We start from the raw sequence: 25024 nt of genomic DNA on the forward strand, positions 1-25024 counted from the left end.
ATATTTTTGAAGTTAAGTTTATTAATTTTCAGTGTTGTGCTGTGAATGAATAAAACCTATTCAGATAAAAATATTTTGTTTACAAAAATAATTAAAATAACAAATTTACTTTTAAAACATGAAGTTGAAAGAAAATTTTGAGAAAAACATTAAAAAATTTTTAAAAACTTCCGATAATTTAACTTTTAAACCTATATAAAAAGTGTAAATTGATTTTAGATATTTCGACTTCAGAATAGGCAGGAGAAAAAGACGCTTGTTTATTACCCCCCTCCTCTAAATAAAAACCAAAATTATACTAAATATCCCATTCAAGCTCAATCTTGCTAAATTTAGGAACTAATGTTAACAAATGTACTTGTCTAAAATACATTTCTAAAATTAGAAAAAAAATCAATACGTGTTTTAAAAATAGCGATGGAATTAAACAAATCCGGCCAGAAAGTTCGTATCTAATTTTGAACAAGGATGGTATAGCCGGAAATAATCTCTTGGCTAACCAACATCTCATTTTAATCCCATTTTTTGGTATTTCTCTAGGTGGTCCCGATTAAAACATTTTTAACCCTAAGCTGAGTTGCCTGCAGAGCTTTACTATCTAAACTCAGATGCCATTACATTTCGCTGAAATTTTTTTATTTACTATTTGGAATAACTTTATTTATTTGCGAGTCTAAACCACGGGTCTGAATCCCGGGTCTGTGCTTGGGGTTAGTGTTGTTAAAAAGTCGAGTTCTTACGACTTGCGACTCGAGTCGTAAGAAACGGCTCCGACTCAAGCCAATCAAGGAGCCGAATGAGCCTACTCACTTAGTCGGCGCATGTAGTCAGCTCGCTTAGTCGGCTAGTGTAGTCGGCTCATGTATTGGACTCGTTGGGTCTGCTCAATTTTTTTGTTTTTTTATAAAATCTGGTAAATTGCTAAATTTTGGGAAAATGATTAATGTAAACAAAATTATAATAAGAATATGTTGTTTTAGTTTTTCGTATTTTTTTGGCATAAATGGGCTAAAATATGTATTGCTAACATGTTTAAATAAAATTTTAGTGAAGATGTACAGTAGAAAAGTGACAATTTTCATAATCGTTGTTTTTAAGTTTTTCGAATTTTTTGACGTAAATGGGCTAAAATAAACATTGCTAACATGTTTAAATAAAAATTTAGTGAAGATGTACAGTAGAAATGTGGCAATTGTCATAATCGTTGTTTTTAAAGTTTTTCGAATTTTTTTGACGTAAATGGGCTAAAATAAGCATTGCTAACATCTTTAAATAAAAATTTAGTGAAGATGTAGAGTAGAAAAGTGACAATTGTCATAATCATTGTTTTTAAAGTTTTTCGAATTTTTTTGACGTAAATGGGCTAAAATAAGCATTGCTAACATGTTTAAATAAAAATTTAGTGAAAATGTACAGTAGAAAAGTGACAATTGTCATAATCGTTGTTTTTAAAGTTTTTCGAATTTTTTTGACGTAAATGGGCTAAAATAAGCATTGTTAACATGTTTAAATAAAAATATAGTGAAGATGTACCCTAGATAAGTGACAATTGTCATAATCGTTGTTTTTAAAGTTTTTCAAATTTTTTTGACGTAAATGGGCTAAAATAAGCATTGCTAACATGTTTAAATAAAATTTTAGCGAAGATGTACCCTAGATAAGTGACAATTGTCATAATCGTTGTTTTTAAAGTTTTTCGAATTTTTTTGACGTAAATAGGCTAAAATAAGCATTGCTAACATGTTTAAATAAAATTTTAGTGAATATGTACCCTAAATAAATGACAATTGTCATAATCGTTGTTTTTAAAGTTTTTCGAATTTTTTTGACGTAAATGGGCTAAACTAAGCATTGCTAACATGTTTAAATAAAATTTTAGTGAAGATGTACCCTACATACAGGGTTTCCCATTCAATATAAGAAAATCATAATATTTTTTTAATTTTTTGTCAATTTTTCTTAAACTTTTATTTATTTTTTTAATTTATTTCTAAATTTTTGAGATTTCTTTACGTTTTTTTTCTTACTGTATCTTTTCTCAATTTATTTCTAACCTTTTGCGATTTTCTTTACTTTTATTTTTCTTTATCTTCTCTCAATTTATAAATTTAGGTCCATTTTTTTAACAATTTACGTTTTTTTTCATCATACATACAGATAAAATATCTTTTTATGATTTATACATTTTAATCTTTTGCATACATTTTTAACCTTTTCAATCTGGTCATTTTTAATCTTTTTTTTTGAGCATTTATCTATTTTTTCTTCTAATTTTTGATAATTATTTTTTAAAATTATATTTAAAGTTTTTGGCAGACAATATAATTACAATTGCTAAATTATATATTAATCGTTTGGTTTACCTTAACTGTAATACCAAACGATATTTAAATTAATAAAAAATAATCATTTTCAAATTCTTAACGTATTAGAAAATTTTTATTATTTAAAACAATAGGGAAGACAGACTAAATAAATTTAATTTTTCTTAAGTATATTTCCATGGATTTTAATTCGAGTTATTTATATTCAGCTGTACAATCATCACAGTCCCAACAAGAAATTGTATAAATCATAAAAATAATATTATATCTGTATGTATGATAAAAAAAACGTAAATTGTTAAAAATAAATTGAAGAAAAATAAATTGAGAGAAGATATAGTAAGAAAAAATAAAAGTAAAGAAAATCGCAAAAGGTTAGAAATAAATTGAGAAAAGATACAGTAAGAAAAAAAACGTAAAGAAATCGCAAAAATTTAGAAATAAATTAAAAAGGAATAACTAAAATAAATAAAAGTTTAAGAAAAATTGACAAAAAATTAAAAAATATTATGATTTTCTTTTTTTGAATGGGACACCCTGTATCAAGGGTACATCATCACTAAAATTTCATTTAAACATGTTAGCAATGCTTATTTTAGCCCATTTACGTCAAAAAAATTCTAAAAACAACGATTATGACAATTGTCACTTATCTAGGGTACATCTTCACTAAAATTATATTTAAACATGTTAGCAAGGCTTATTTTAGCCCATTTACGTCAAAAAAAATCGAAAAACAATGATTATGACAATTGTCACTTATCTAGGGTACATCTTCACTAAAATTTTATTTAAACATGTTAGCAATGCTTATTTTAGCCCATTTACGTCAAAAAAATTCGAAAACTTTAAAAACAATGATTATGACAATTGTCACTTATCAGTAGGGTACATCTTCACTAAAATTTTATTTAAACATGTTAGCAATGCTTATTTTAGCCCATTTACGTCAAAAAAATTCGAAAAACAAACAACGATTATGAAAATTTAAACTTATCTAGAGTACATCTTCACTAAAATTTTATTTAAACATCTTAGCAATACTTATTTTAGCCCATTTACGTGAAAAAAATTCGAAAAACTTTAAAAACAACGATTATGACAATTGTCACTTTTCTACTGTACATTTTCACTAAGTTTTTATTTAAACATGTTAGCAATGCTTATTTTAGCCCATTTACGTCAAAAAAATGTGAAAAACTTTAAAAACAACGATTATGACAATTGGCACTTATCTACTGTACATCTTCACTAAATTTTTATTTAAACATGTTAGCAATGCTTATTTTAGCCCATTTACGTCAAAAAAAATCGAAATATTTTAAAAACAACTATTATGACAATTTTCACTTATCTAGGTTACATCTTCACTAAAATTTTATTTAAACATGTTAGCAATGCTTATTTTAGTCCATTTACGTCAAAAAAATTCGAAAAACTTTAAAAACAACGATTATGACAATTGTCACTTTTCTAGGGTACATCTTCACTAAAATTTTATTTAAACATGTTAGCAATGCTTATTTTAGCCTATTTACGTCAAAAAAATTAGAAAAACTTTAAAAACAACGATTATGACAATTGTCACTTGTCTAGGGTACATCTTCACTAAATTTCTATTTAAACATGTTAGCAATGCTTATTTTAGCCCATTTACGTCATAGCAATGCTTATTGCCCATTTACGTCAAAAAAAATCGAAAAACTTTAAAAACAACGATTATGACAATTGTCACTTATCTAGGGTATATCTTCACTAAATTTCTATTAAAACATGTTAGCAATGCTTATTTTAGCCCATTTACGTCAAAAAAATTCGAAAAACTTTAAAAACAATGATTAGACAATTGTCACTTATCTAGGGTACATTTTCACTAAAATTTTATTTAAACATATTAGCAATACTTATTTTAGTCCATTTATGCCAAAAAAATTCGAAAAACTTTAAAAACAACATATTCTTATTATAGTTTTGTTCACATTAATCAGTTTCCCAAAATTTAGCAATTTACCAGATTTTATAAAAAAAAACAAAAAAATTGAGCTGACCCAACGAGTCAAGTACAGGACCCGACTAAGCGAGCCGACCAATGTGGCTCATTTAGTCGACTCGAGTCAAAGTCGTTTTTTTCGACTAGAAACTAGGCTCGAGTCGCAGCTAAGTCGACTCGGCTTAGCCGTTTAACAACACTACCTGGGGTTCGTGCTCAAAGCTGGTTTAGTCGATTTTTAGACCCAAACCCCAGGTCTGGGTTTTACACAACCAATTAACAATACTAATATTGAGGGATTGAAGGGTTCGGGTTCTCAATCCTGTTTGGGCATAAAAAAATCATTTCTAGATAAATATTATTTATTCTCTACTAAATAAAATATATACTAGGGCTGTGCCGATTAAATATCGGATCGGATCAGTACCAATATTTAGCGTTTTCCAAAAATATCGGATCGGGCGGATACCTGTAAAAAATCGATCCGATTTTTTACTTTTCTTTTTTTTGTTATTTTATTTTTGTATATTTATTTTACATTATTATAATATTTTCTTAATTATTTTTTTAAATTATATTTCTTTTTTAAAACAGATATATAGTATTTTAAAAGTTTCTTTTTATAAAAATAGAAAGGAACACTCAAAGTTTAATTTATTTTAAATCTTTTTAAATAACGCCAATTTTTTTATTTATACTTTAAATAAAATATTTTTTTTAAATATGGTATCTGAATTATGAAAATATTTTACAAGACATAATTTTGCAAAATGCGTTATCTGCGGAATCATCTGAGTCTGCCTTAGTACGGCAGGAGATATAGATAGTCCATATCGTAGAAGCTTATTCCCAAAAAATCTGGAGGCTCTCATATTTATTAAAAAAATTTAATATATTATATTTTATATATTAAATATTACTATTTTATAATTCATATTAACATAAAATGGATATATTATTAAATATATTTTTTTTTATTATAGTCTTAATTGTAGAAATAAAAAAAATTAAATTAAATTCATAATTAGAATTTTTGCTTAAGAAATATTGATTTCTTAATTACATTTGGTTCAAATGGGGGTGATTAAAAATCAGTATAAATATTGGATCGGGTATCGGATCGGTGAAAAATATGTGGATCTGCACAGCCCTAATATATACTAACAAATTTAGATATATTTTTATTGAACTAATTTATAAGAGCTAATAAATGTTTATTTATAAAACCAGACAGGGTAATTAAAATTTTTTAGGACCCACTATAGTAAAAAAAAAATTGGAGCAGATAAATTTTATTTTCTAGTAAATATTTCTCACCTATTTATTTTTAAACTTTTCATTTTTAATTGTTATAACCAATAAGGAAAAAAGAATAAGAAGGAAATATTAAATAATGTTTTTCAGGCTATTGATGATGTTACCACCATCTTATGTTAATGGATCATATTATTTTTAAAATAACGTAACTATATAATCTTTTTTAAATTAGAAGCATACCGTCGATTTTATAACTGATATAAAAGGCATTATTACCTAGTTTTCGGTTGTTTGGTGGTAGTGGGAGGTAGCGAGGAGACAGATGTGCCAGGGTTATTGAGATTATTATTTAAGTTATTGCTGCCATTACCATTGACGTATGCTCCAGCTACTCCCAAATTAGAGAGGGAAGGTCGACCATTGACGCTAGATGGGTGGCCAAGTAAGCGATGGTGGTGTTGGGTAATGCCGCCTCCTGGCATCATATTCATAGGCGGCATACCTCCTGGGCCAGCTACCCCGTGCATAATTTGGGGGGTGTTGTGCTGAGCATGTGGATGAAATAAGGCAGCGCCGTTAGTTGAGGGTCCTAAGGGAGAAGGATGGTGAGAAACTACATGATCTATTAGTCAAAATTATTAATAAGATTAGCAAAAATACATATAATTTAAATCTAATGCCCAGTAATTTCACTTAAATTAGTTAATAAACCAAACTAAGGATTGAATGCTGCATCCATCTATCTTTAAATTATGGCGGTTAAATAATATTGTTTATGTGAAAAAAATTGTCTTGGCTTTATCTGAAATATAGTAATATATGAACATTCTATGTTAAATTATATTTTGACCTATGACATTTCGCCTTATATTTTATTTTGTGTCATTTATAATAGTTTATAAAAAGGATGATCCCGAAATGTATTTCTCGAAAAATTCGTAATTTTAGTTATGAAATATTGACACGTATGTTTAATAGGATTAATAACAAAATTCATATTAAATTCGTAACCAATTTGGAAAAGCTAGGACGAGGTATAATGATTGAAATGGACTTTCATTTTCAAATAAATTATAAAATTAGAAAAAATGCCTTATTCTATGCAACAATCCTAATTTTAAATAAAATGGATCTACATTTTTTTAAATATGTACCACTATTCCCCATAATCTTTTGCCATTTTTGAAAGAGCGTTGTTTTCATGCAATCTCTAGGTGACAACGCATATGCTTTGTGCCGTGACATCAATTCGGCCATTGGTTCAAGTATTACACATAACTTATATTAAATTTATTTTAAGGGAGAGGTAAGATAATTAAGATTTATTTAAAATTGAACATTTCTTCATATAAGGAACTATTTTTAAAAATTTTTTTTTAATGTTTTATTAAAGTCATATAATTCGATAAGTCCCTTTTTAATACGCTGTATAACTGCAACTAAAAGTGTTAAAGAAGCATTAACTTAAGTAGTTATATCTTGTATAAGTTTATAATAAAAATTTAATATATTAGCAACAGCAAAAAGAAAGGAAAAAGGGGGTAGATAAAACTTCTTACTCTGAGATAATTTAAAGTGGTGTTTGTCAGGCCTGACCTAGTGACGTTTTTTGATAACTGTTCGAGCACTGAGGGGTCCTTAAAAATAACAGATATTATGTTTTGAAATACAAATAAATCATATATGAGTAAAAGAAAGACTGTTAAACAGCTCTAAAAACTAATTAGTGGCTTATAAAAATATTAAAGCTATACAGACTAGCGGTCTGCAACGGGCAGGATTATATATAATTTTAAACATTGAGTGGAGGGGGGGGGGAAGCGAAATTAAAATATTTATGATAGGGAATGAGCAAGACAAGCTCTTTAATAAAATTAATTTTTTATTTCATAATTTTGCTTATTTTAAGATTAAGTAAAAATATTGCATCGAAAATAAACATTAAGGAGAGAAATCGTAGTGGATCAAAATCCTGCTTGATAAACACTGGATAAAAATAATCCCATATTTTATTTTATCGGCAGAGACTAAGAAAGGACATATCCTAAAAAATACATGAAAAATTACCAAAATAGTATATTTCATATATCTCTTACTTGCATGGCGAGTATGTTTCGTGGGATCAATTCCGTGTGGTGTCGAATAATAAAATGCCATCTTTTTATACGTAAAATATCGTCCAATACGAAAAAGTCCAATATGAGACGCCCTTCCGATACAATCTTATGTAAGCATAAGTTAGGTTTCTATATAATTAGTGCTGCAAAGTTAAATCGGTAAGTATCGTTATTAATAAGGCGTTATCCTTATGAGGAGGAGCGCCATTCATTACTTGTTTTAAATATAACGAGTAAAGCGTTCCTTTTATGAGTAACGATAACGTAAACATTACTTTAAATTTTTTCTTAAAAAATATTATATTTTTTTATAATTTTATAAATAATTATGGCAAGTTTTTAGATCAACCAACAAAGTCCTTTATTAATTTTATTTCATTTTTGTGGTTGAAATTTATAGTCAAAATTGTTAATCTAATTAATATTGAATAAATCGAGGTATGTATAATTAATTTTATATGTTGATAGTACTTATTTCTTCAGATAAAAATGATTTAACTTTACTCATTCCCCAGTATGAAACATTTTTTACACAAATAAAGAAAATTAAGGGCACTAAGTTTACTCTTTATAAGTGGACTGTGCTTCAAATACTTCAACCTCGATGTCCAGCAGCTTAAATCTATAAAAACATGAATTCAGATTAAATGAAGATTCTTGTGAAGGCGAAAAATTTATTTTTATAAATTCATAAGATTTTTTGAAAATAAAGATAATTTATATTTTTAATAAATTCCCCAAGTAAAATTTTTATTTATTAAATATATTACAACCCTCCCATCCTCTGCGCTAGTTGAAAGTGTGTTTAGCACAACGAAGATGTGATGAACACTAAGCGCTTTATCTGGTCAAAATTTTGAAAAATTGTTATTAAAAATAAATCAAAATTGTTACAAAAAGAACATTATTTTTGTATAATTTTATTTTATCATCTATGGAGTGGGGGGGGGGGGATTTATATATAATGTTTAGTATTTTAAATAACGCGTTCCTTATTTCACAAAGTAACGATAACGGGCTCCTTTTTTTTAAGTAACGTTTACACTATTGATAATGTTCACATAATTAATGGATGAATATTATTTTTATTACATTGTTTAATCTTTTTAAGAGCAAAATTAAGTTATAATTCATGTATCATAATTAAGGATTTCCTGAAAGTATATTTCGATAAGTACTTTTAAATAATATACTAGAAAATTATCAATGTAGAGTGTATTTTATTTAAAGTTTTGCCTATAAAATTATATTCATCCTTCCTATCCTATTGTAACTAATTCAATGTAACTAGATATCCCTGACATAGACCTATCGAAAATTATTCGATATTCGAAATTTACGATCATGAATAAAATTATTCTTCAAAAAATTCAAATCGAATAGGAATAATAATTTTAAAGATGTGACGAATAATAAACTTAAAATATTCGTAAGAATTATTGATGCTGTTTGTAATAAATAGAGCGCTCTAATCAAGTATTAGAACTTGAATTATTATTTTATTGTGATAGTCACTTCTTATTTAAAATTTCCTAAAACCAAATTATAACATACAAAAAATGTATATTGTAAAAAAAAGCCATCAGTAAGAGATGGAATAATAGCCATGAACGTCTATTCTTACGGTCATTGTTTATCAAAAATAGAATACATTTAAAATAAGAAACAATTAGGAAAACTTTGCCTTTAATAAATTTGTTTTGAAATTACAATTAGTGAGTTATTATAATTGTATTTTACTTATAATAAGGGATGTACCGATATTTTATATCGGATCGGGCCGATAGCTCACCTATTTTAAAATATTGGTTATCGGCAAATATTATAAAATTTTCTGATCCGATAAAAAATGGCGTTTTTAACAAAAATAAAATATTATAAAATTTTTAAAAAGTTATATCTAAAAAACCATTTATTTTTATAATAAAATCGAAATCCATTTTTATGTTTAATTTTTTTAATAGTAATAATTAGTTAATAACCATTCTGCCATATTATTATTTTTTCACCTTCTGATTATAAAAGTGTGCAATAATCTCTTCAGAATCTATTTTTAGTGAAGCTAGTGATATTTACAGTCCCCATCACTGCAGACTTACCTCTGATAAATTGGAAATTTTATTTCTTTAAAGAAAACTTCGATATATTAATTTTAAATATTAATTTAAATATTTATTTCAAATTTTATAATATGTTTGTTTATTACTTATTATGTAAATAGATTAATGTTATTACTTATTGTTGTAAGTGTGAATAAAATTGATGAAATGATATTTTTTTTAAAATTGTGACTACTCCGGAGATAAGTAATGATATTGGTTGTTATATGAGTAAAAAGGAAATATTAATAATAAATGCTTACTTTTTTTTTCGTATATTTCAAAAAAATATAAAAAAACCAAACAAAATAAATAAAAAAAAAACAACAATTATAATAATACCGGTATATAAAGACAAGAAAAAAGAAAAAGCATATATACACGCGTATTTTTATTTATTATTATATTTCTTTTTGCCCGATCTATACTAATTTGTATTTGAAAATAGTTGTAAGAAAATTATTATTAATATATAAATTATTTAGTCTTTAAATTTTGTGTCGTTTTACCTAAGTCCTCATAAGTGAGGCAGTTGAATATATATATAAAAAAGGATACCCAAGTCCTCTTAAGTGAGGCAGTTGAATATATATAAAAAGGATACCTAAGTCCTCTTAAGTGAGGCAGTTGAATATATATAAAAAAGGATACCTAAGTCCTCTTAAGTGAGGCAGTTGAATATATATAAAAAAAGGGATACCGAAGTCCTCTTAAGTGAAACAGTTGAATATAAAAAAAAAGGATACCTAAGTCCTCTTAATTGAGGCAGTTGAATATTAAAAAAAAGGGATACCTAAGTCCTCTTAAGTGAGGCAGTTGAATATATAAAAAAAAATACCTAAGTCCTCTTAAGTGAGGCGGTTGAATATAAAAAGGGGATAACCAAAGTTTCCTATCAATAAGCGATTTTCACAATAAGGTCTAATAAGAGCTTTGTAGCACGGAAGTGCTGCCCGTTGTTTGTGAGATTTTCACAAGTTATAGTAAGCTATGGGAATAGAAAGCGTCAATAATTATTTTATATATAAAAAGGTATACGGGGATCATATATCTAAACGCCTAAAAATTTATTTCGGATTGTATCGGGAATTATCAAAATTTGAAAAGTTGGTGAATGTATATGTGCATCATCGGACTATTTACACTATTAATATTATCTTATCTACTAACGTTGCAAATAACCAAAATATTTATTTTGAAGTTGATTATAAACTTTTTATAGATAGTAATGAAGAGTTTAAAATTTGTGAAATATTGGGAAATAAAATATTATATTTTCGGAGCGTTGATTGTCTTAATAATATGGATGTATAGTTTAATCCTGGGAAGAAGGATTAGGAAAAGCCGAAGCGTGAGGATAAAGGGACAAACTTTGACAATTGAAGGACACAATGGAGAGGAAGATATGATGGGCCGAGTTACATGGTTACCAGTGCAGGAATTAATCAAAGGATGGACTGATAGTGAAGTCGAAGCAGTAAATAGAAATGAAAGGGTAAATAACCCTGAGAGTGGAATTCGGTACAGAGGATATGGATACAATCAAATATTGGATCCATATAAAGGATCAAGAGAGAATTCACAAGGGAGACGAATGGAAATGAGATCGGGGTTTGATTCACGAGGAAGAGAAAATATGAATTTGAGTTGTTATAATTGTGGGAGACAGGGTCATATGGTGAGAGATTGTCGGGAAAGTAAATGTTTTGAATGTGGAAAATTTGGACATATAGCCCCGTATTGTCCGGGAAAACGAGAGAAATTGCGTTGCGCTGGTTGCGGAAGATTTGGACACAATAAAGAAGAGTGTAATACTGGAAATTTTGACTCAAAAGGGGGTTTTCCACCGAGAGGAATGGGTCAAAATACTACAAACGTGCGGACTATTGGGAGTGAGAAAATTGCAAAGATTATGGTGCCTAATATAGAAGAAACCAAAGAGCAGAAAATGGAGTGCTTTAGATGCCGGAAAATGGGACATGTGACGAGAGAATGCGGAAATTTGTGACTATATGATGGCAATAAAAATACACGGGTCAGGCCGAGGAGGTTAGAGGAGATACGCAAAGGGTCATCTCATGGAAAAATAAAATTAATGGGATATATAAATATGATACAAGAGAATATGGTTCATGATCCTTGTCCTAGAGTAATGATAAATTTTAATGGGAGCCTGGTACCAATGTTATTTGACACGGGAGCAGCTATTTCGGTCATTGGATACGATAAATATAGAAGTATTTGGCCTGATGAGATGATCGCAAATGAAAGATTGAGAATACGGTAATTCGATGGGTCACCAGTGTCTGTAATGGGGAGAGTTGAAATAGAAGCGACATTGGGAGAAAGAGTGGAGATAATAGATTTATGGATTATAAATCGGGGGGTTGAGGCGGTGATGGGTTGGGACTGGATCACCCGAATAGGGCCATGGTATAGTTTTTGGGGAGTATTTGCATGGTGGGGAGTGTTTGTACCCTTGACTAGACAAGATGTGTATGGTAACGTATCAGAGGAATACGGAGAAGCGTTATCGGAATTCGAGGCAGCGTTTAGTAGGAATAGGGAGGGGAGAGAGCGGGGAAATATCATAGAGCTAAGGGAAGAAGCTGCGAATGAGACGAGAATATTCGTAGGAGATGAGAGAATAAGAGAAGTGAATTCTAAGGGAGATATAGGGACGCATGTTTCTAAGAGGAAAATAGGGGAAAATGAATCTATGAGAGAAATATGGGGAAGTAATCGGGGGGACTCATTGGGGAGTAATCGGGGGGACTCAGGGGAGTAATCGGGGGGACTCATTGGGGAGTAATCGGGGGAGGGGGGTGGGGGGACTCATTGGGGAGTAAACGGGGGAACTCATTGGCGAGTATTAAGAAGGAGAAGGGAACGGTTAGGGGGAAAGTGAGAAAAAATGTTAGGAGAGATTACGATGTGAATTCTTTAAAGGAAATAGGGTTGCCAGAGGAATGGACAGTGGAGATTGAGGAAATGCAATGTAAAGGTGGAGGAAACGCGGATATTCGAGGAGTGGAGACGGAAATGAATCTGGATAGCGACGCGGAATGGCGAAATAAAGAGATGGAATTAGGAATGCGCAAAGTGCAAGAGGGAGTACGTAAATTGGTGGATAATTATCAAGAATTTGATGAAGAATTGGGATGTTTGAGAGACTATGAAGTTAATATTAAAATGAAGGAGGGCTGTGTGCCGAAATTTTGTGGATTGCGACGAGTACCATTCGAATGGCGAAGAGAAGTGGAAATAGAATTGGATCAGTGGGTAAAGAAAGGGATTTATAGTGAGTGGGCAACACCGTTGGTGCCGGTGAAGAAGGCCAACGGAAAGCTCCGTTTGTGCGCGGATTTCCGGGTCACGCTAAACCCGTGGGTTGTGGAAGTGAAATATCCTTTGCCACGTATTGAAGAGATATTGGCCAGTCTAAAGGGAAGCGTATATTTTTCAAAGGTGGATTTTTCGAACGCCTATTTACAATTGCGGGTGAGACCAGAGGTGCAGAATCTATTGACTATTACTACGCCGAGGGGATTATACGCCTTTTGTAGGTTACCTTTTGGACTAAGCGTTTCGGCACCAATTTTTCAACGGACGATGGCAGCAGTGTTCCAGGGCTTAGAAGGGGTTTTCTATTATATGGATGATGTATTGGTGACGGGAAAAACTCCTGAACAACATGAAAATAGGTTGGAGGAGGTCTTTAGAAGAATTAAAGAAAAGGGGTTGCGGGCAAGCGCTGAAAAGAGTGTCTTAGGCGTGTCGGAAGTCATATATCTGGGGCATAAAATCACGGGAATGGAGGTGAGACCATTGGATAAAAACATGACTGGGATTACGAGTATGCTAAAGCCAAGTAATAAAGGGGAGGTGCAGGCTTTTCTCGGAATGGTAAATTATTATCACCGATTTGTTGAGGGTTTCGCACAAATAGCGGCGCCGTTGTATAAATTGTTAAAGAAAGGAGAAAGATTTGATTGGAAGAATGAACAGGAGGAGGCGTTTGAGGAGTTAAAATCTAGGATCGGGAGAGAGCCAGTTTTAATGTGTTTCAACAATGATCTGGAGGTGATGTTAGCCGTAGACGCGTCCAATAGAGGTGTAGGAGGAGCGTTATTGCATTTCGTAGACGGCCTGGAGAGACCTGTGTTATTTTTCTCGAGAATTTTTAGAGCGGCGGAGACCAGATATTCGGTTATTGAAAAAGAAGCGTTAGCCGTCATTTTTGGACTCACAAAATGCCGAGAATATTTAATAGGGCGCAGATTTATAGTATACACGGATCACAACCCGCTGGTGCATCTATTTCGGAAGGATAACAAGGAGCTGATGCTATCGCCTAAACTGCAGAGATGGCTATTAATGATAGGCAGTTTTGATGTCCAGTTGAGATATCGGCGAGGAAAAGAGAATTACTTACCGGATATTCTTTCTAGGTGTGGAGCGGGAGAAGATTGTGAAGAGAGTGGGTCTAAAGATATGGAGGAAGAGGATGAACACGGACTAATTAGGACGATAGTAGGAATATCTAAAGGGGGACCGGTTACATGGGAACAACTCAGAAAGGCCACGTTAAAAGATCGCGAGTTGACGCGGATTAAAGCGTATATACAAGGTCGAAAGCAGTGGCGGGATGGAGATAAAAAATATAAACATGTAGAGAAAGAGTTGGCGATAGTAGACGAGTGCGTGGTACGAGGAAATAGAGGAGTCGTGCCATACAAATTAAGGGAGGAGGTAAAGGCCATGATTCATGCGGGACATCAAGGAATTGAAAAGATGAAGCAGTGGGGTCGTGAATATGTGTGGTGGCCTGGGATGAATAAAGAGATTGAAGATATGAGCCGGAGTTGTTTGATGTGTAATGCATGGGCGAGTATGCCGCATAAAGACAAGAAAAGTGCATGGCCGAGGGCTACACAGCCATGGGAGCGCATACACGTTGATTTCTTTGACTTTGAAGCCAAAATGTATATACTCGTGGTGGATGCATATTCCAAATGGGTAGAGTACAAAGAAGTGAGGGGATTAACAACTCAGGTGGTGATAAAGACGTTAAAAAATCTTTGGGCTCGGTTCGGAGTGGCGAAGATAATAGTATCGGATGGAGGTCCAGCCTTTATAAGTGGACAGTTCAGGTTGTTTTGTGTTCAAACCGGGGCGAGACACATTTTGGCGCCGCCGTACCACCCAAGTTCGAATGGTCAGGCGGAGAGGATGGTGGCGGTTGTCAAAAACTGGTTACGAAAATCAAAATGAGGGGAAATTTGGATAGCAGTAGCATATTACAACAACAGTCGAAAGGGAGAAGAACAATCTCCGGCAGAGAAGTTTTTAGGGAGGCGAACTCGGATATTATTGGATTTGTTAAAGCAGAAACCAAGTCAAGAAGTGGAAGGGGAGATAAATGAGAGCGGAATTTGTAGCGGGACAGACCGTGTGGGCTAGAATATATGGCGGTACAAAAAAGTGTGAATCTGGGGTGATCATGGAAAACATTGGACACAAACTAAATCGAGTGAAGTTTACCGACGGAAGAGAGGGAATTAGGCATAGGGATCAACTAAAAAGGGGCGTGGAGCCGGAGAGATTACGTTCGGGAGTATGAGTAGAAGTATATTATCCAAAATAAAAAAAAATATATATATATACGTGGTTTAATGAAACGAAACGTTCCCCCCCCCAATATCCCAAGTTAACAAAAGGAAGTATCAAGATTTATTGGAAACGAAATAATTTCTTTTAAAAAAAAAAACTCTTATAGTTTTGGAGAATATGTATCATGATATAGCACCCAAAATAAATAACATAGGGATACTTAATATATATATATATCCGCGGATGCGATTATCTTAATATAACGCCTGATGTATCGTTTAAAAGAACTACGATAATATTGTGCTCAATATATGAGAGGGAAATTATATTTTAATATAACGCTCGTTATACGAGAGGGTAGAGATAATGCCGGTTTTGATGTATTGGGAGAGAAAATAGGGACTAATTTACAAATTTGTTCGTCGAAAGGAGTTATGGGAGCTGTTGGAAAAATTAAAATTGGGGAATCGAAATATGTAAAGAAATATAAAAAAAAACACAAAAGAAAAAAAAAATGATAAACATAACGAGAAAGTATCAATTGCTAAAGTTGATTAATTACGTTTGAAATAAAAGAAAATTGTAGAGTAATTAAAAATTGGAAATGTTATATCGTTCAGATCGTAAATTAAAATTATTCGTAGTATGTCAAAGATTTGGGAAGAATATGCAATTTGGGAATGGCATGGCCAAGTAATAAAATCAAGAAGATGTCATGTATGTTTTAATCGTAAATTAAAATCATCCACAGTATATCGAAGATTTGGGGAAAATATGCAATTGGCAATGTCATTGCCAAGTAATAAAAAAAAAATCGAGTAGATGAGTTGAATGAAATTCGAAAAAAAAAAAATGTATAAAAGTTAGAAAATCTTTTAAGTTTCATTTAAAGAAATTTTTGGGTTATTAAACGTAAAAAAAAAAAAACTTTCAGAAGAATTTATTTAAAAAAAAAAAAGAAAAGAAAATTTTAGAAGGAGATATTTTGTTAAACATATTAGATTTTAAAAAAAAAAATTCTTTTTAATTAAACTTTTGACATAGTAATCAGTCTGCTGAATGGCCATGCATAAATCTTGGTTTTTTAGTGGGATCGAGGTGAGACTTAGTATTATTCCAAGAAGAGCGAGGAACGAGCTCCCAATACCCAGGGTCCCCTTTCAACCGATGTCACCCAGTGGTCATGACAATAGAGTCTGTTTCCAATGTCGCGCGCGGGGACATGTGCGGAGCCGATGTCCTCTCCGATGGGAGAACCCTATGACAAATAATCGATCCAGGAAAAGATCGCCCATAAGGTTTGTCTCGGCAGTCCAACCAGTGGCGGAAGTGAGATCCGTTTATTCCGATGGAAGATCCACATCTCCATCATCCACTTCAATACCAAAAGAAGCCGGCCGATGGCCTCTAGTCGATCTTTCAGCGACTACGGAAGGGGAGGGAGCTAGCCCAGGGGAGAACAATTGGAATAATGATAGGACGTGAAGAGACCCTGGATTCAAACGCTAACAATATTGAGGGAACCGGGGAATCGACGCCCCCACTATCCATAGGTGAGAAATTGGAGGAATGGCTGGATTTGGTGTTTTCAGATGAGGAATTGCGGGATTTATTGGATGAGCCCGACGATGATTCGGGATTTTAAAGAGGGTGGAGCTGTTGTAAGTGTGAATAAAATTGATGAAATGATATTTTTTTTAAAAATTGTGACTACTCCGGAGATAAGTAATGATATTGGTTGTTATATGAGTAAAAAGGAAATATTAATAATAAATGCTTATTTTTTTTTTCGTATATTTCAAAAAAATATAAAAAAACCAAACAAAATAAATATAAAAAAAACAACAATAATAATAATACCGGTATATAAAGACAAGAAAAAAGAAAAAGCATATATACACGCGTATTTTTATTTTATATTTTAATATATTATTGTGCTTTAAAAAATTGGAAATTATTATATTTCTTTTTGCCCGATCTAACTAATTTGTATTTGAAAATAGTTGTAAGAAAATTATTATTAATATATAAATTATTTAGTCTTTAAATTTTGTGTCGTTTTACCTAAGTCCTCATAAGTGAGGCAGTTGAATATATATTAAAAAAAAGGATACCTAAGTCCTCTTAAGTGAGGCAGTTGAATATATATAAAAAAAAAAGGATACCTAAGTCCTCTTAAGTGAGGCAGTTGAATATATATAAAAAAAGGATACCTAAGTCCTCTTAAGTGAGGCAGTTGAATATATATAAAAAAAGGGATACCGAAGTCCTCTTAAGTGAGGCAGTTGAATATAAAAAAAAAGGATACCTAAGTCCTCTTAATTGAGGCAGTTGAATATTAAAAAAAAGGGATACCTAAGTCCTTTTAAGTGAGGCAGTTGAATATATAAAAAAAAATACCTAAGTCCTCTTAAGTGAGGCGGTTGAATATAAAAAGGGGATTACCAAAGTTTCCTATCAATAAGCGATTGCCCGTTTTTTGTGAGATTTTCACAAGTTATAGTAAGCTCTGTCGCACATAAGTACTGCCGAACTTTTTTTTACACTTATTATATAAATAAGTGATTTTTCAATAAAAATATTTTATATACTTTTAGAATGCAATTGAATTGTATATAACTATAACTGATCATTATAATATATTCAAATGACATGTTATGGTATAGTTAAATTATAGATGTTATACTAATAAAAAGTATATTAAAATTTAAAACCATTGGTATCTTTACAGAATACAAAATTAGATAAGATATCGGGTCGATAATAGGCCGATATCAATTTAATATCGGAAATATCGGATCGGCCTCCAAAAAGTGGTATCGGTACACCCCTACTAATTTAGATTAAAAATTTAGGCATATAATACGAATATTTTATTATTCGATTCTATTTATTGAAGGCCTAACCAGACATAATGAATAAACATAGACAAAATCTTAAATACGTCTGAAATATAGTATAATAGTGTTAGATGATTAAAATTAATTAACCTTGGTTAACATGGGCTTATCCAATACAGTAACCATGGTGGCCTGCTCGCAGTCCATAGTGAGAAAAGAAGGAAAAGGAGGTGCGGGAGGGTGAAGATTTTTGGAAAAGGAAGGAGAATTTTCCCCATTATTGCTGTTCAAATTGTTAGGATGACCGGAAGAGTGCGGGTGCGGGCCATGGTATATCTCTTTCCAATGCCTCGGAAGAAAATACAAGTCAATAGCGCCACCCTCGAAAACGCTACGAAAAAATCTGGGTATCAGGGTGCGGCTTATACCTTTATTAATGCGTTTGTTTGAATTGAAACAATTTTTAAAATAAAAAGGAGGGGTAAATGTTTTTTTTTGGGGGGGGGGGATAAAAGGGGCAATAAATGATCATAAATGTAAGTTGAGAATTGATTAAACGAAACCATTATGTTGCATATTTCGTATAGTCTACTACATAATATTATTCGATTAAATTAGCAAAATATAAAGAAAGAAATAATCAGGGTGACGAACTAAATTGAGCGAAACCGGTATGATTTTTAGAAGCGTATCCATAACAGAACAGTTATAACAAAATTTCAAAAAGAGAGAACCAAACCGTTATAAATACTTAAGAACTAGTTTCAACCGAGTAGTCGCAGTTTTTAAAATTATATTTATTTTAAATAATAAGCACAAAACATTTAAAGAATAAAATATGATTTATATGTAGTTATGTAACGTTACTCTTTTTTTTACAAGTTTTTAATAATAAAAATTTAACTTATTCACTTTAATTTTTGTTTGGTTTTCATTTTTTAAAGATTTCAAAATATTTTTATTAGATATTAAAAAATAGGTATGATTAAAATAAATAATCAAAACTTACAAAAACGGGAACGAACCAAAAATAACCTATATAAATTTCCAAACGGCAACAAACCGATATAAAATTTCTAAAAAATAAAAATCGTTTAAAAAATTTTTAACTTAAAACTTAAATGAAACTGAAACATTATACATGACGGTTGAATAATTGCAAATAATTTTTAAAAAAACTATTGCATAAAACATAAAATAATTTTAAAAAATATTTTAATTAATTAAAAAAAATACTCACAATATCTTTTGGGACCATCTTCTAAGCAAAAGCTCATTGTAAGCTTAGCGTCGTCTTCAAAAAATTGGGATACCAGGCCTTCCCACCACAAATTATCGCTTTCCTAATACAAGTATTGAAAATGTAATGATGTATAAAACATAAATCAAAATATAATGTCAGGGAGCCCGCTGGTAAATCCGGCCCAGTCTGACCGATCGTGAAATAGTATAATTTTGTAAATCAGGACCGAGCTTATAATCAAATTGTTCCGCATGACTATTTAAAAAGTTTAATCATGTTTTGAATTTTCTACGATTTGAAAGATTATAAATATATCATATTTTAAATCATTTATTGTTATATATTCTAATATATGTTTTTTAAGACTGTATTAACTTTATTTTGTTATATATTATCTAATATATAATCTCCGTAATCTATAGGTGATCGTTTTCTTAGCTTCTTGTTAATTCAATTTTGATCTATCAACTATCCATCATTTTAATAATATTATAAAATTTTAGGAGACTAGCATAATGTTAAATTTTCTATCTATCAACACGGACGTTCCGGCCCAAAATTCGAGGTCGGAATAGGTTTTAGATTGAGATTTGATTTCGGAAAAGGGATTTATTTGCCAACGATAGGATTTGATCCCGCGCCCTACCTCGCCCCGGAGGCAAAGGTTCTCTCCCTATACACCCTCACGCATATTATAAAATAGCAGCAATATATTTATTATGATAATAGGAAAAAAACTTTGAAAAAAAACCCCTTGGTAATAAAATCCCTTGGCATCTAAACCCCCGGAAAAAATACCTTTGGATTATTATTTTCGTAAAAATTATTTTCTATAATTATTTTTTTTGATATAATATTAATCGGCAATTACGATATTAAGTAAACTAAGCTTGCCTAATTTTGTCATAAGGTATCTTTATTTTATTAGGTAAGGCATAATTATATATATATACAAAATAAATATTTATTAATTATTATTATTATATAGGTTGATTGATATCTAATATATAATCACTCTTTTGAAATCTGGCAGACCGTGCATCCCATCAAGGTATTCCTTGCAAAATCTGTTTAGCGAACCTTACGAACTCCCTTATAATTTTTATCAAAATAATGGAGAATATTTTCCATTTGGTAACCTAGGTGTATCATAGCATTCGCCATATCACATAAGGGAACAAAGACTAGCCGTTCATCAGGCACAAAAGAAACAGAGTTTTATAGGCCATTGTAGGCTTTCCAGACCTAACTCCTGAATTTTTGCATGTATACCTTGACACAAATAGTAAAAACACCCTCTGATTACGATATGATCCCCCTAATTAAAAAAAATACAAAAAATTATTAATAATCAAACCAATGATAGTTTTAACTGCGCTCATATCAGACATTTTTAAATTTCTGTATATACAATGGATACCTTCAATAACTAGGTCTTGCAATATCTCAAAATTTGAATGGTTGTGCTTTGCCTTGTGATTACTTAAAGTCCTTTTTATTGACTCCCTGACAAACGATTTTTGAAGAGGTTTTGGTAAAGAGTATGCACATTTTCTTCATGTTAGCATAGGATTTCATTGATGCTAGTCCATCAATATTTGAAGGATGAATATGAGCTTTTCAAGTACCGGATGATATTTAGGAGTGCTGATGATAATATTTCTTAAGATATCATTTTGTTTAAGCATTTTTTTATGGAGGGGATACGAGTAACCTTCAAAAAGGACTTTTCCAGGATGAATTAGAGCCATTAGAAAAAATTTATCTCATTAATAAAATATCTTTTAAATATTATATAATTTTTTTTGAATAATTTTATTTAAAAAACGGTTTCAATTTAAAAATAAAATGCATATAAACGGATATAAAAATAAATTATATTTAAAAAAAATAAGAATATATTAAAAATTATATGAAAAAATATATATAAAAAAACATTTTTAAAAAAACTTAAAAAAGGTGGTATATGTCCACCTTAAAGAGAAGAGTGAATATTTAGGAAATTGGATCGGCAGTTTCGAGACTGACTAAGGCAAAATCCTTCGCTGAGGTCGCCTACAATCTGAATAAAATATTTATTTTTTTGTCTATACCTTATAAAGATGAGTGTATCCTAGACGACTGCACGGGCTGTACGTAGCCCGGCGAGATCGGGTCGGGTTCGGACATGAAAAAAGTTTTTTTCGGGTTCTGGCTCGGGTCAGGTTGTAAGAGCTGTCCGACCCGAAAAATAAATAATAATATTAATATCCTAAATAGTCATTATAATTTATATTAATTATAAAATCATATCATTTTTTATTTATCACATTTTATCCTTAAAATGTCAATCATAATAACATGTCATGTCATTATCAATTATTATTTTATAATTTACATAACAACCGGATACCAAAATATTTTATCACTTAATTGGGTGTTTCCCCAGTGAGGTACAAGATAAGACAAGACAAACTATTTTATGTACTAAAGATAAGTTTTATTCTTTCATTTATTATTTTATTATATACATTCTCCTATAAAACTTTCTATAATGCTGTTTTTTTCCAAATACAAATTGGTCATAATTATTTTTAAAATAATCCTAATAACCTTATTTATTCGCTTTCTGTAATTAGTAGTAGTAAAATTGTCCTTATCCATATTATTTTTACCATAATCTGTGGTAAGTAGATCTTTCTTACATATTAAATTTTTCTAATGTTAAAATTTAATGTTGAAATACTAATTATTAAAGATTTAAATCATCTCTCAAATCTAGTAAAAATTCTAATAGATATAGAGATTGAATCTAAAACTAGTTCTAAAATTCAATAGATTAATGATAAACTCTTAAATCTAGTATTGTTTTGTTATTAGTATTTAAATAGTTGATTTTGAATAGTAGATTGATAGTTATTAATATTATACTAATTTCTATTTAAAATTTAAATGGGTTGAACTTATAAACAGGATAGAGGTTAAAGTTTTTGAGATTGAGTATTGTTATAGTCATTTAAAGAAGTGGACCAAAAATATATAAATGAATAAACAAATAGGATAATTCCTATTTCTAACATGTAGTTTTTCAATGCATGTTGATATTTATTTCAATCTAATTGATTAAAGTCATTTTAAATATTTATTTTAGATTTTAGACACAGCCCTAATTAAATAGACTCATATAAAAAAAATTATTTCAATGGATGCCAAATTAAAAAAAATTGGCTAAAAGATTAGGATCAATGAGTATGAAGTAAGGGGAAATGACAATGGCGGCAAATCTGATTTCTGGAAAGTTTTCATTTATATATGATGAAAACAAAGAAAAATTTAATTATGTGATTTGCATTATTTGCAAATTTATTAATGTATATAATTCAATTACAACAGGTTAGATATTTATACATAAAATATGATCTTATTAAATTATTTTAGGCACAAATCAACTAAAAAGGCATAAATGTGTATATACAATAGAGTAAAAAGACTCAATTAACAATTGATAGCCTTTTTGGTACTGATCTCAAAAAACTCAAAAGTTGTACCAAATTAAAAAAAGAGTGTACAAAGGTGCTTACTATGTTTTGTGGACGTGATCTGAGATCATTTGATACAATTCATGGGGAAGGCTTTGTTGATTGTTGCCAATATTTTGCAAAATTGGTTCAATATATGGAAATATTGATGTTAAAAGCATCATTCCAAATCCCACGACAATTTCTAGAAATTTAATAGGTACTGCTGATGGTATACGCAATAAATTATTTCAGAAATTAAACGCATATATGAAAAAGGGTCGATGTGCTGGTAACAAATTTATGAAAATATGGTTAAATTATTATTAATTTTTTATAGCCACCACAGACCTTTGGACTGATGATTATAAGATAATATCCTATGTAACTCTTACAATTCATTTCTTAAATGATTCCTGGAAACTTAATAAAGTTGTATTATTTACATGCAAGTATGAAGAAGAAAAAAGGTGAAAATATTAAAAAGGAAATTATAAGATATTTCGCCTTGTTAGGTATTGATTTCATTAAAAATATTTATAAAAATCAATGCATTCTTTATATCAGGATACAGCAGGGCATACTTATCGGAACTTCCAATCATTACCGACCAAGGAGCATTTATGATTAAAGCTTTTGAAAATCATAAAAGATTAAATTGTTCTTCTCATCTATTAAATACAGTGGTTCGGAGATATATCAATGTTTTGTTGATTGTAATGTTTAGTAACTTATATGAAACAGAGTGGGTATGTTAAATTAACTTTTTATTAAATAATCAACTCGATAAAACTCTCCATATGTGTGTTGAGACTAGATGGAATAGCAGGCTAAATATGATTGATCGATTTTTAATCAATTTAATGAAATATTGGAGATCCTCAAATCCAGAGGAGAGTCGATTAGACTCTAAAATATTGATTTTGAAATGATGAGGGATCTTATCAAGTTTCTGACGCCTTTTAAAATTGCGAGTGATGAACTTGAGAGTGATTTAAAACCCACTATTCACAAAGTTATATTGTGTTATCATAAAATATTGAGTTTTTTAGCGCATCCTAACCTCAGTTAAACCAGCTATCGCAAAGATGCCGGGAAATATTTGTGGATAAATTTCAAATAGATATATATTCCACCAAATTTCGACGTTTTTGTGCCCAAAACTTCGGGATATGAAAATGTTATCCCGAGAACATTATAAAGATTTGTGTCAACATATTAACACGTTGATGAATCAGAGAAAATCAACAGAGATATTATTGAGCTAAAGTCTATAAATATCAACTCACCATCTAGCTCCTGCTCAATGATAGAGTAGTAAATAAAGGTTCATTAAATTAATAATAAAATTATTTATTAAAAAATAATAAAGTAAATATATATCTTTTAATATTATTATATTGTGAATATTTTATTTCTTAAGAAAATTTAGTTCTTCATCTGCCAGGAGTAAAAGAATAAGGAAAAGAAGCTGACACTCCAAAAAAATTTTTTGACTTGTTCATAGCACCAAAAATGATTGATACCAATAAAAAATTTAAATTATATGTAAAAACTATACTGATCAATATGAAAGTTAAAGTTCTGCTAAGAAGTTGATGTAACCCAATTCTTGTGTTGTTAAACGGCTCAATTTGAGCCGATTTTTAAAAACGGCTAACTCAATATATTAGCCAGAAAAATATTATCTAAACCTCGAGATTTAGTTAACAGATGTTCAATCCTTAGTGCCACCTGCGAGCAAAATCCTAAGACTTGCATAATATTTTTCCTAATAAAATATTGTATTCGCCGTTTTTAAAAATCGGCTCAAAATGAGCCGTTTAACAACACTACTTAATTCAAGACATTATGGAAATCTTTATTTAGCTGGAATTTTTAAATCTAACCATCAAAATAAAAAAAAACAAAATATTTTTTTTCAAATATGTAAAATAAATTTATGTTTACATTAATGTTTTATGTAATAAATGTTTACATGTCAAATTTAACATATTTCAAAGTTCTATATTTTTTTTTGTTTGAATGTATTAGTGTAATTTTT

General features: G+C 30.3%; 1 protein-coding gene across 3 annotated transcripts in view; it reads right to left on the reverse strand.

Moving 5' to 3' along the window:
- LOC135927685 (LIM domain-binding protein 1-like) overlaps nt 1-25024 on the reverse strand; it is a 47727-nt gene that overhangs the window by 15109 nt on the left and 7594 nt on the right. For 2 of the 3 annotated variants that reach the window (XM_065463878.1, XM_065463937.1), the window contains exons 3-8: nt 19481-19583; nt 18391-18668; nt 7668-7793; nt 7131-7208; nt 6708-6849; nt 5848-6193 (exon numbers count right to left, since the gene is read on the reverse strand). In XM_065463878.1, the coding sequence (XP_065319950.1) occupies nt 5848-6193; nt 6708-6849; nt 7131-7208; nt 7668-7793; nt 18391-18668; nt 19481-19583 (1073 nt within the window). The remainder of the gene's footprint in view (nt 1-5847; nt 6194-6707; nt 6850-7130; nt 7209-7667; nt 7794-18390; nt 18669-19480; nt 19584-25024) is intronic. The other variant, XM_065464014.1, reaches the window with a different exon arrangement.

Source organism: Gordionus sp. m RMFG-2023, chromosome 1 (genome assembly GCF_954871325.1).
Source record: "Gordionus sp. m RMFG-2023 chromosome 1, tfGorSpeb1-WG-v2, whole genome shotgun sequence".
NCBI classification, from domain to species: Eukaryota; Metazoa; Nematomorpha; class Gordioida; order Chordodea; family Parachordodidae; genus Gordionus; species Gordionus sp. m RMFG-2023.